General features: G+C 67.3%; 1 protein-coding gene across 1 annotated transcript in view; it reads right to left on the reverse strand.

The window, feature by feature from the left end:
• Positions 1 to 13,063, reverse strand: part of BAHCC1 (BAH domain and coiled-coil containing 1) — a 65,723-nt gene that overhangs the window by 27,380 nt on the left and 25,280 nt on the right. The window contains 2 exon segments of the mRNA XM_053892272.1: positions 908 to 1,030; positions 11,125 to 11,304. Coding sequence (XP_053748247.1) covers positions 908 to 1,030; positions 11,125 to 11,304 — 303 coding nt within the window.

Genomic DNA, 13,063 nt, shown 5'->3' on the forward strand with positions numbered 1-13,063 from the left:
TCCCTGCCCATCTACTGGCACGACCCCAGAGAAACCTTCCTAAAATGCAAATGAGATGTGATCCCATCCAGGAAAAATCTAGGCGACAGGGCACTGAGGGCCCCAGCCACTCCCCCGGTGGCCACATCTCCTGTGGGCTCCCTGATGGGATCCATGACCTTGAGGTTGGGCTTTTGCATGAGAGTGCGTGTGCACGCCCGAGAGGGCACGCATGCACGTACACACGTGTGCACGTACACCCTCCCCACAGTCCCGTCAGCCCTGCCTTCTCATCAGCAAAGCCCTGACCTCGGTGTCCCCTCTCCAGAGACACCTCCTGGGGGCCCCCTCCTGCCGATGGAATGAGAGCCCATCCTCTGCCTGCTGGGGCACATTGACGCCCCAACACAGCCTGCAGCCCCTGTCTGACCTGAGGCCCTGGTGTGCAGCTTGGGTGAGGCAGGAAGTGCAGGCTTCTGGGGGCTTCCTCCCCCCCCACCCCCGCCCAATGGCATCCTCCCCCCTTGAGCTGCCCAGGGCGGTGGGGATCGGGAAATCGTGTGTGCAGGTCAAGGCTAGGTGCCGAGGGGCTAGGCACCACCCCTTAGGGGCTTCGGTTGTTTGGGAATCTTCCACCGGAGCCGGAGACGTCCAGACAGCATGGCTGTGTCTTCAGGGTGCGCACCTAACCCCAGCACATGACCTGCCTCTTGGCCATGGTCCTGAGACTTTAAATCCTCCGGGAGCCTGAGAAGCAGGCTCCCTGTCCTCGGTCCCTACCCCGCCGTGGCCTGGGACCCGGAGAGGAGGGTCTGCCCAGGCTGGCCCTCTTCACCTGGTACCCAAGAAGCCCCCAGCCCCGCCCGGCCCCGCCCTCCCGGATGCCCTGTGCCCCAGACCCCCAGCAAGGCCCCAAGCCAGCACTTGCCTTTTTGGGTTCCATAGAAACGATGTTGCCCATAGAGAACATTGCTGTTTCCATGGTGATCCAAGTGGCTCATGGGTAGGAAGGTGGATGCCAGACTCCCCGAAAATCTGGGGTACCCTGGAGCTGGAGGAGCAAGGACACTGGCTGCAGAGGCACCCCCGAGGCCCTGGCCCGCATGCGCCCGGACCCCAGGGAGGGGAGAAGCGGTGGGCGGCCCAGGAGCGGCGCCCCGCAGAGCCTGGTATACAGCCCGCCGGTGGGAAATCAACCCATCAATACATCATATTAACTCTGACTCGACTAACACCATCCCTCTGGTGCGGCACAAATTGAATTGCTGATGGGCTGGGAGAGAGGAAGATGGGAGAGGGCGCCTGCGGTCCCTCCCCCAGTAGCACACGGCGGGAGCTCTGAGGCAGGGCAACAAAAGCTCCTCTCGGAGAGGCATCTTGGGAGGACGGGGCCGCAGCAGACACACATGCTGGACGGAGGCCCTTGCTGCACAGGCCGAACTGCCGGCCAGGACAGCCAGGGCCAGGTGCCACCTCGGCCCACGCCATCCAACGGGCACCTAAGTGCTCGGGCAGCCCGCACCCTGGGGCTGGCGCCGTCGGGGGGTGCCGACTCGCATTTTGCTGGGGCTGCCAGCATGGCCCGGTTCTCCAGTGGCCCGGCCTCCACTCTGAGATCTACAGAGGGAGCTGGCCCCCAGCCCTGACACCCCCCCCGGGGTCTGAGTCATGCCAGGCAGGCCCTTCTCCGTCCCTCTGGGGCCTGAACCGTCCTTGGGGCCTGGCCCTGCCCAGCACAGGAACGCCAGCCATACCCTGGAGCTGGCCCCACCTGTTGGCCTCGGACCTTGGGGGCTCCTGCCACCTGGGACGCACGCCGTGTCCCCAGAAGGGACGAGGACAGACAGGCGTAAGCACAGCCTGGGGGAGCTGTGTCTGCTGGATGTCCAGAGCCACCAGCCACCCTGACTGGGGCTCCTCACCGCTGGTCCTTCCCCCTCATGGCCCAGCAGGGAGGGGCGGGGTGGGGGCCCACAGCTGGGGCAGGCAGGAGACAGTCTTACTCTAAGACTCCTGCTTGGAGCTGACGCTCTGATCGTGCTCTGTAGGAGTTTCTGTCACCCCATGGTTGTCCCAGGAGCGATCAGCTCCCAGGAGCGCCTTCGAACCCTTCAAGGTGGCCTTGGCTGTGAGGAGGGAACAGCCATCCAGGGTCTTCCCCGGGGAGCAGCGGCCACAGGGACAAGGAGGAGCTCGAGTGGGGCCCTGCGGACAGCAGTCCTGGGCTGGGAGGGCAGGCCGGCCCCCCAGGCTGGTGTGTGTGGCCCGTCGCCCTTGATAAAAGGGAGCCGTGAGCCCCGTGCCTGGGGAACGGGCACCAGCACCCCTCCAAGGGTCACAGTGGAGTCCGGACGAGTCCCGGGGCAGAGAGCCCCATTTCATCCTGCCCATTAATTGCTTCCCTGAGTCCATTTACGACAGAAGCCCTCTGCTGTTCGAGTGGAACGTTCTTTGTAACAGCTGGTGGCTGAGCACCCCACGGAGTATCTTCTGGGAAACACCTTTCCAGAAGGGGCGGTGCCAGAACCACGGGACAGGCCTCCAGTCCCCCGCGTCCTCAGAGGGCCTGGGGCATTACTCCCGGCCTGAGGCCGGTCTGCCTGGATACAGAGGCCGCAGAGGCGGAGGGTGGAGTGTGGAGGCCGGCGTGGGGGCTCTATCTCAGTGCCGGGGGCGGCGGTGGAGGCAGCGGGGGTCAGCCCCGGAGCCCACCGCGAGCACCAGGGGCCCGGGAGCCCCCTGGCAGGCCTGAGGCTGGGGGCAGGGCGGGGGGGTGCGCTGTGCCACCGTGGATCAGGCTGCGTAGCTCAGCTCAGAGGTAAGAATGCAGCCGCAGGGGCAGAGCTTGGAATGGAAAGTGGTCAGCGCCAAATGGGGGCCGTCTGGGATCCCCCAGCCCAAATGGGGTGGCCTGCACCCTGATCCCAGCGGGCTCGGTCCCTCAGACCCAGATGACGCAGTTTGGTTCGGAGGTGGAGCTGTGGAACCCTGTCCCCAGGGGACGTTCCCAGCAGCCCCATCTGGAGGCTGGAGGAGTCCCTGGATGGCTCTCTGCTTAGGGCTCACGTCCCCAGGCACATGTGAGGGCTCGGGAAAGGTGCCAGCCACCGCCCCGGCCTGTCCCCTCCTAGCCCCCTCCTGCCTGGCCAACTGGCCTAGTTTGTGTGGGGAGACACATCTGGAACAGCTGTTCCCTAGATTAAACTCAGCTCCTGGGAGACTTGACAAAAGCTGAGAGCCGGACGGGCCGGGAGCAGCCGGGGGCGGCGGGCGGGGGGCCGGGGCCTGTGTGTGCCGCGCGGGCGGGGGCCGGGGTGGTAAGCCACCGCAGCTGTCCCCTTTTAATTGGCCGCTGTTAAATGTTTTACGGGGCCTCGTTTTGGTAAACAGAAGTCTGTAAATTCCTCCTTCCCAGAACCCGTTTCCCGGGCGTGGACACCCCCGCCTCCCCGTGACCCCTCGGGAGGTCTAGGCCTGCCGCCCACCCGTGGCGTCCGCTGGCTGAGCGGGGAGCCCCTCCCTGCGGCGCCCTGGGTCGGGGGGGGTGTTCGGTGTTAGGGTGCCTGCCCGAGCCCCTCTCCTTTTGAGCGGAGCTGGTGGCCATCCAGGCCAGGGAGCAGGGGACTCCCTCCCACCTCCAGCTGCCTGAGGCCCTGCCCTCGGGGATCCCACATGGAGATTCGAGCTGTGGGGAGGAAGTTGGGGGAGAAGGAAAAAGCAGAAGGGGCATGGGTGGGGGGACTAGACGGGGACATGGAGGGGGCCTCCCAGCCAAGCATAGAAAGGTCCCTTTCTTTTCGCCGAGATCATCCTCTCTGAACTGAAGAAAATAAAGCTGATCTTACAAACCACAGCAGCTGTCATGAGAAGGCATGAGGCAGGGCCGCTGTGGGTCCTTGACGGGGCCACGGCAGAGGGCGGGGGCTGTGGTTCTCAGGACGCCTCGGGGTGCAGGGAGAGGGGCAGGGGCTGGATGCCCAGGAGCCCAGGAGCCCACATTCCTGCAGGGAATATGGTGGTCCAGGACCCCGTTCCAGACCCTCGTAATCCTTGAGGTGGGAGCTAACTGACAGGTGGCAAATCTGTTGAGCAACGGCGCACGGTGGGGAGCCGGGCCCCAGGTCTGTCCCTGGCCTCCCACTGCCTTCCAGGCCCTGGAGGCTCTTGAGACTCTTGATGGAGCTCTGGGGAGGGGTCCCGGGCCTCAGTGGATGTCTCACCGATGACACCGTCCACCCTGCCCGCTGCTGTGAGTTGTCAGGACACTCAACCCCACGACATAAGTGAAAATGGGGGACCCTAGAGGGTCAAGGCCATCACCCGATGGGTGTGATGAAATGGGCATCCTGTCCCCTGGGGACTGCTCTTGGGTCTCTCGGGAGGCTGGAGGGCAGGCATGCTCCTGGCCAGGTCTGGGGCGGGGGGGGGCTGCGGTGTGTGGCCAGCCAACCAGAGGACCAGGGCTCTCTGGTGGGGAGGCCAGGGAGCCCCAGCCCAGGCCCACAGAGCTCCACACAGAGGCAGCACGCTCAGCAGACTCTGGGAGGCTCCAACCACCTTCACCCCGCCAAAGTCCTGCCCGGCTCTCAGGACAAGATCCTTCGACAACAGACGCCCCCGTGCCCCGGGCCACCTTCACGAATAGCACTGTTGTCTCCCTGGAGGGCGACTCCCTCCCCTATCCTGAGGCTCCAGTTGCTGGAAAGTTCTCACCGGCCATCGAGCCTCAGGTTGTAGCTGCCAGCTGATCCCAGCATCAGCTCCCAAGGGCAGCTCCCCACAACACGACCACTAGGCCCAACTGGCCACCCCGGGGCGGGCTCTTAGCAGCTCAACTGCCCATCTGACCAGTCAGAGCCCATCTCCTCTGGGTCAGGCCCTCTCTGGGGATCAGCAGGGGTAAGTTCCCCCAGATGGAGCCCAGCAGCCCCCCCCCCCCCCACCTCCTGCCAGCCCTGAAGGATCCCACACTTACTTCACCCACGATGACCTCCACAGAGACACCCAGGGACGCGGCTGGGCAAATGCCCCTGCTCCTGGGGCCCTGATGCACTGCTATCATTTAGGATTCTGCCACAGGTACCAGGCTAGGGGTCATGGCCCAATGCCCGACACTGACTGGACGCCAGCTCCCTCCCACGAGACTCCCCTTTCACTCAGGACGTCAGCGGGTTGCCATCGTGGCGTCAAGTCTACCAGATGATAGGGACAGGCCAGACACTGGGTTAAGAAGGATTCTGAGGCTGCACCTACAGGCGGCTCGAGTGCGGCGATCGGCTGATCACGCCTGCCCGGGGAGGAGCGCTAACCTTGCCACAGCCCCTCCCCTGGTCCTCCCTGCTTCTGTCCACAGGCCTCCTCACGCCTGGTGGCCAGACCCCTGGGTGTCCCCCTGGACTTTGGGACGACCTGCGTGAGACCCCCTTCTCTGGGAGGGGGCGGGCTTTGGAAGCTCGGCCCTCGGGGAGTGCCCCGGCCTCAGCCTTCCGCAGCTGGGCGGCCAAGCGCAGGCTTGTGTGCATCCCTCTTCCATCCCCCCCGTCGAGGTTCCAGTTCAGGCGCTCCCCGCATACTCACTGCCCCCCGCGGCCCAAGGCGCGGGGCCTGGCAGCCTCGGTCTCTTCCCAGGCTCGGAGGAGCACTAGGTGTTGGGGGAAGGGGCCAGGCTCCTGCAGGCGTCTCTGGAGCACAGGCAGCGGGCAGCCTGCCCAGGATCCGGGCGGCCTGCGGACAGTCCCGGGCTCCTGACACGTGCTCCCAGGGAGGAGGGAGGCTCAGGCGGCACAGCTTAGGGGAGAGCCCTCGGAAGGAGGGGAGGCCTGGGAGGGCTGGGGCCCCAGATCGCTGCAGGCCTCCAGGCGGGAAAGACAACAGCCCCTCAGAGCTAGGAGCTGGAGGCGGACCGGCGTCACCCCCAAAACCTTCGCCGACATCCCACCATGCAACTGGCTGCCCGGGAAATGCAGGGGGGCTGCCGCCTGCCCTGCCCAGACCTCTTGGCCCAGGCTCTGCACCCTGCCCTCCGGAGGGCTCCAAGCCCCCTGGGTGGGGCGTCCCGGCCACACTCAGGCCATTGCACCTGGGGGATCCTGGCTGCTCGGACCCGTACAGTCATGCTGCGGACAGGCCATGTGCCCAGGCAGCGACAAGGGGCCTCCCCCTCGCCCAGCCAGTGCTGCCCCCACACACGCTCCCACTGCAAACGGCGGCCCCCGGCCCAGCAGCGGACGGCTGCCGCGGGGAACAGGCCAGACGGAGCGGTCGGCGGCAAATGCTTCGTACTTGCTGGCTTTGACTGTGTCACGCTGGGTCTGAAGGGTGAGGGCGGTTTGCAGATGGGGAAACTGAGGCTCAGAGGTGCGCTGGCTCTCCCAGCCTCCCGGGCGCTGTGGACTTAAGGCTGACGCAGCTCTTGAGCAGTGACGATGACCCTTACGAGGGGCAGGGGCCTTGGGCTTGGTCCAGCGTGGTGCTGCCCCGCCCACGGCTGCCTGGGCAGGGGCCCGAGAGGCAGGTGCCCGCGGCCGGGGTCCCAGAGCAGCCTCTACGCCAGCAGGAGCTGGAAACGGGGAACATCTACTCCCGACACAAGGAAGGCAGAGGGAGACAGGCCTCAGAGGGCAGCCAAGAGAAAGAGAGGACCAGACGGCCCCCAGTCAGACTCTTTGGACTCAAAACCCACCACACAGCTTCCCGAACCTGTTTCCTCCCCTATAAAATGGGTGAACAACCGCCCCCCGTATCGCGGGGTTGCTCGTTGAAGTTAACGAGGCAGGTACCCCTGGGCCAGCAGCAGAACAAAGCATCATTTTCCCAAGCACCACAGGTGTGCTACCTGGCCTGACCTAGAGCTAGGGATTGGCCCTGGCATCCCTACCTCAGGGCCACCTGTGGCTGCAAGAACCAAACCAGGGCTAGGCAGGCTGGCCCAGTACAGTGAGCCCGCCGGGGACTAGCCTCACAGGGATCAGGTGGGACCCGTGCCCTCAGCAACCAATTGCTATGTAAAGAGCCCCATGAAGGAAATGGTGGTGAGCCGGGGCCACGGAGGAGACCTGTCAGGGCATGAGGGCGTGGGGAAGGGTGAGAGAAGGCCGGCCACAAAAGCCCCATGAAGGCTCTGGAGGGGTCAGAGGTCCACAAGAGACCGACCTCCCTCTGGCCGGACATGGCCTATCCGGCGGGGCAGCCCCGATTTCTGTGTTGGGATCTGGGGAGTTCGGGCCCCTCCCCACACTCTGTCCTCAGATCTCAGAGCAGCCGGCCGCCCCCACTTGTCTCCTCCTTGCGTCCAGCATGGGCAGGACTCAGGGAGGCAGGGCGAGGGGTACCGCAGCCTCGGGGCCACCGGTACCCAGCCCAGGACGGGGTGCACTAGAAGGGCGACCATCGGTGGTTCTGTGGGGGCAGAATCAGAGGCAATTTTAGCCATCGAGGAAACTGAGGCCAGGAGAGGAAGAAGGAGCCGACGGGGCCTGGGGGAAGGGGCTGGGGTCCAGGGCGGAGACCTACATCAGACAGCCCCTCTAGACGGTTCTGGGAAATGAAGCTTCCGCAGCCAGGACGGCCTCTGAGGTCACACGGAGGTGGTGGATGCCAGGTGACACCTGTGTCCCTCACACAGACATGACCCCAGGCTCCTGCTCCCTCCCAGAAGTCCCCATGAGGTCTCAGAGGGGACAGAGGGGGCAGAGGGGAGGCCGGGGGCCGGGAGCAGTGGGGAACATCCAACCACACTTTGGTGTGGTCCCCAGCGCTCCTGGAGGCCGGCCCAGCCCTGGATGGAGAAGCAGGGCCTCGGATAAAGAGGCCAGCGGGGCCCACAGCCGGCGATGGCACGCGTCCCGCTGCCACCCAAGGCTCCCCTCCAGGTGGCACAAGAGACCACAAGTAGCGGGGCTGTGGTGCGCAGCAGCCAGGGGGCCCCACCCCTCCCCAGCGGAGCCCCCAGGAACAGAATCTCCTTTCACCGGCCCTGTGGGTGGTCCCAGCCAGGCAGCTGGGGGCGGGGTGGGGACAGGGGGGCCGGACTCCATGACAATGGGACCAGCTGTGCTGTGCCCCCGCCCCTGCCCCAACCCCCCCAGGGCAGGCGGGCTGGACACTAGCTCACCCCTGCCCCGGGGCCAGCTCTGACGCCCACTCCCACCCTAAGCCTCGGTGGGGAATGTCCAGTCTCTGGCAGGACCCCTCACTTGGGCGAGCCTGGAGGGGGGAGCAGGAGGCCTGGGGGCTGGGCAGACAGGCTCTGCCTCCGGCCAGATGTTCCGGGGTGGCTCCTCCAGCTCCAGGGTGCCTCCCCTGCACCCCAGCTGCTCCGCCAGGGAAGCGGAAGCCTGGGCCCCTGTCCTGGCGGCTGCCCCCCCAGATGGCAAGCTAGGTCCACCGGTGGGAGGGTGGGGAGTCCTGCCTGGAGTTGGGGGGGGGGCACGTGGGCCCATCTCCCCTGACCCGGCCCCCACTTACTGCCGGGGCCGGCCTGGCTGCCCTCCTTAAGATAGAGCCATTTCAGAGGCCCCGCCCCGGCCACCCCAGGTAAGGGAGGGGGTGGGGAGCAGGTTCTGCTGGGCACCTGCCGCCCTGTGGTGGGAGGAAGCAGGACTCGGGGGAGACCAGACCTCTGAGCGGCCCGCCCAGGCAGCCCACCATGCCTGCCGGCCCCCACGCTCCGGCCGTGTCGCGTGCCCCCCGCCCGCCTCACCCCCCTTCTCTCCGAACACACACGGCAGAGAAACAGGCCCCTGCACGCGGGGAGCCAGCTGGCACCCAGTCAAACTAGCAGCCAGGCACGCTGCCAGGGCAGGCAGCCAGCAAACGCTGCCACTCGCTCGGGCCCCGCCCGCCCGCCCGCCTGCCGGCCTTTACGCTCCAGGCTCACAGCGAGGCAGCCGGCACCACGTGGCCTGTCGGGGAGCGAGGCTACAGCAGGCAGACAGGCGGAGGGCGGAGGGCAGGGAACCCCCGCAGGAAGGAGATCCCGAGGCGGGGCGGCTTCACGGAGGGCAGAGAGAAGGAGGTGGCGAGGGGGTAAACTGAGGCACGGGCCTGGAAGGTGTATGTGGTTGCACGGTCGCCAGGATGTACAGATCCCGGCTACCGCCAGGTGGGACCTGGCAGGTCGGGGGTGCCCTCCGCCTCAGGGCTCCTGCCTCTCCCGAGGCTCCTCTTCGGCCTCGGGTGGGCCCTGCTCCCTGCAAGGCCTTGTGCTCAGGGGGGCTGGGCGGGGAGGGGGGGGGGGCGCTAAGATCCACACCCTGTCTCCCTTTGTCTTTGGCCACCTGTGCTTGTCCACTAAGCCCATCGGCCGGGCAGGCGTGCCCTCCCCCACTAGGCTGTGGGCATGTCCAGCCTGAGGAGGTCCAGGTGGATGGGCACATGACTTGGAATCCTGGGGCAATCCAGGGCTGGTCTGAGCCGGAGCAACGGACCCTCTTCCTGCTCAGGCTGCCCCTGCCTCAAAGAAGGTTCTACGGGATGCAGGACAGGGTGGAGGCAGGCAGGAGGCCCGCACGGGCCCCCCCACCCGGCCAGCGGACTCCCCTGGGGCTGCAGCTAAGGGCGGCGGGGAGCCCTGAAGGCCAAAAGCCAGGCCGCCAACGTAGCCGTTGGCTCAGGGGAAGCGAGTGGCGGGAGGCCGTTGAGGACGCCGTCTGCAGGCTGCCTCCCACCCCGCCCTCCCCGCAGCCCCCAGAGGGGCAGGACAGGGACACCTTCTCCCTGGGCCCCAGGGCAGGTGGCACTGCCCACAAACCGCCCTCCGCGCTGCTGAGGTCCCCAAGGGCGGGCCGGAGGGGAAACTAAGTCAGCCAGCCCGGGTGTGCCCATGCACCTGTGGCGGGGCCAGGGTGGGGCCGTGGCCGTTCCTCCGTTACTTCGTTATTTTGAGGTGGTCCCACGTGGCTGCTGCAGCCCCCCACCCCTCCCTCCTACAGACATCCTTCCCAGATGCTCCTGCCAGGGCTGGGAGTTTGCCTGGCGGACAGAGAGGCGGAAGAGCTGCAGGGGCGGGGAGGGGGAGAGGCACTGAGTGCGCGGGGCCACCCACCGCTGCCAGGGAAGCCTCGCCCCAGCGCCCAGCCCCGCCCGCACCAGCGGGTCCCCCCTGGGGAGGCTATTAAGAGTGCGGGGTGGGAAGCGGGCGGCGGGGGGTGGTGAGTCTGGGCCGGGGACCCTGCCCCGTCCACCCGGCCTCCCTCCAGCAGGAAGGAGACCTCTTGCTGCTTATCGCCTGCCCAACATGTGCACCCTGCGCAGCGCTTAAAGCCTAGATTATTTTAACAACTGTCCCTCACTTGTCACCTGTCCTGTTTGGAAAACAGCCCCTTTCTTGTTGCACAAAGAGGTTTCTCTGGCTCTCCAGCAGCGCCGGGCGCTAATCTCCCTGCCTGGAACACGGACGGCGGGCGCGGCGTGTGGGTCCGCGCTCTGCAAACGCAACGCTTGCCGCTCAGCAGTCACTGAGTTACGGCGGCGCCGGTGCCAGGAGCGGAGAGCCCTCTGTGCCCGCTGCCAACTGCAATTACCTCTCCGCGTGCCAGCCACCGCCGCCGGGCTTAACCCTTCCCGGGCCGCGCGGATACCAGCAGCCACGGGCCCGGGCTGCCGCACACGTCCCAGTGCGAGGGGCTGAACAGACAGCAGGCGGTTGGGAAACCGGAGGGGAGCCCCAGAGTCCCCGAGGGGCCCCCGGGGCTGTCCTGCCGGGCGGCCGCAAGGCCTGCGTGCACAGGGCCGCATTCCGAGGGGAGGCCAGGGGCCTGGGAGGGGCTCTGCTCCGGGCGAGGCCCCCGAGGTGGCTGCAGGAGCATGTTGACAGCTCTCTCCACCCCCCCCTCCCCACACCTCCCTCCCAGCTGGCACATCTGGAGCCCATACCGCTCTGAGTCTGGGGAGGTGGGCGCAGCCCCAGGCAGAGGGTGCAGCCCGGCCCTGGCCTGCCCAGCTGTGTTCCACATTTCCTTGGCTCCCCCAGAGCCCTCTCGGCCCCACCTCCTCCCCCCCCCCCCCCCTCGCCGCCCATCTGCGGTGCACATCTGGCCAGGACCACTGCCTGGTGGGGCCCGCCCCCCGTTTCCAACCAATTACCACCTCCCCTGTGCGTGGGGGCTTCCTCTCCTGGCCCCCGGCCCCTGGCCCCGGACTCACCTTCATGGGAGTGAGAGAACCAGATCTGGGAGGTGGCGGGGTGGGGGCCGCGGTAGGCCTGCTCCGAGGGGGCGGGGGTGGGGCCGCTGGGGTGCGCGGGGGCCGCCGAGCCCAGGCTGCTGGTGAGGAAGCTGCCCATGAACGAGGGCGCCGGAGAATTCCCCATCAGGCGGCTGCTGGCTGTGGACACAGGGGGCAAGGGTGAGTCTGGACCGGGCCAGCCCGCCAAGGAGCCCGTCTCCAGGGGTGACTCTCGAGCCCCAAACCCCCGGGGCTGCTGTCTTGAGAAGCAGGAGAAACGGCCCACTCGGGCTCCCGACAGACACGCTCGGGGTCCCGTGCCCTCCTGCCACTGTTGGCACTTTTGCGACCAGCGCCGCCCCCCGCCCCCACCCTGATCAATGGGATGCCGAGTGCCGTGCCCGCGGGCAGCAGGCGGCTGGCTCTGCGGTGGGCCTTCTCCTCAGAGGCCGAGCCCCTGACTCTCCCAGGCCACGGTGGCGGGCAGCTCCGGGGCCCCACAGCCACAGGCGCACCTGCCAGAGCGCTCTACCCACACCTCCCAGAAAGGCCCGGCATCAGCCGGGGGCCCTGCTCCAGCCTTGTGGGTCCCGCAGCCTCTGCCCGCCTTCTGGGCAGCGCTGGGGGGACCGGCCCCTCCCCACAGTGGGGTCCTCGACCTTCTCCCCAGGTGCAACCAACGGACTCATCAGCCCCACCCAGGTGAGAGGGACAGAAACGGAGGCGGAGGCAGACAGGGATGAAGCCAGACCTGCTTTTTGTCAGCCCCCCGGGGCTCTCAGGGTCACACCCCGGCCAGCCTGGCAGGCGGACACACACAGTCATCTGTCCCCCAGGACACTCCGCGCTGGCGCTGACAGCCGGCTCTCCGTGCCCACCTGCACCCCCGCCACTGTGTCCCCTCTCCCTGCCCAAATCCAGTGGCCAAGGCCAGGCTGAGCGCGCCTCCCTGGATTTCCATGGCGACGGCAGCTTGCGCAGGAAGGACGCAGGCGGACACAGACCGCTCTCTGAGGAGCAGCCCCTGGGGGTGGTGGGGGGTTAGGACAGCCCTGCTTGGCCCCCACCCCGCCATCTCGTCAGCCCTGTTCACAGGCAGTGAGCCTGGGCTTGGGACCAGCCCAGGGATGGGGAGCAGCGGCCTGGGCGCTCAGCACCCCATCAGGCTGGGTGTAGGGAGGGGCCTGGTGGGGTTCGCAGGAGTTCTCAGGGGGTCCCCCGAGGCTGCAGGCCCTGCCCTAGGTGAGTCAGGGCAGCTGTTTCCCTGCCCGGGAGGCAGGGGGATTTTGTGAATTTGTGATTCCTCATCCAGCCCGGTTTTGGCTCTGGGAGCTTCCCAGACACCGGGTGACTCAGCAGAGAGGAGGCAAGGCCCAGAGCAGGGGAGAGGGAGGGGCTGCCCTGGTGGGGACCCTGGCAGCTTCCCTCCCCTCCAGCGTGTGAACGGGACAGACGGAGGAGGGGGGCCTCTCCTGGGCGCCGGCCACAGAGGCAGGTGTGTGAGTGCGGCCAGGGGCTGGAGCACACGCCGACCTCTGTGGTGGGTGTCAGGATGCAGGGAGACCCTGGGAAGACCCAGGGGCAGGGGACGAAGGTGCCCAGGGGCCAGGGACTTCCCGGACCGCAGGGCTGGGACTGCCATGGGCCGCGGCCAGACCACAGGCGTCCAGCCAGGGGAGGGGACTCTGGGCTGGGAAGGGAAGTGTTGGCCTCCGGGGGCCGCGGGTGGAGGGGCAGGAGTGGGAGGGCGGCCCCTGCTGGGCCCCAGGGATCTGGGGGGGGGGGGCCATGCCTGGAGGATGAGCAGCCTTTTCCTGCCTCGCCCAGGCCAGCCTCGAGTCTCCCAGGCCTCCCCACCCCCGCACCCTCCCAGGAAGGTCCCTCCCACCCTGCTCCTCCCGGGACACTGGGAAGCAGC

This window comes from Panthera pardus, unplaced genomic scaffold, assembly GCF_024362965.1.
Source record: "Panthera pardus isolate Hobbes unplaced genomic scaffold, ASM2436296v1 HiC_scaffold_3, whole genome shotgun sequence".
Lineage (NCBI taxonomy): Eukaryota > Metazoa > Chordata > Mammalia > Carnivora > Felidae > Panthera > Panthera pardus.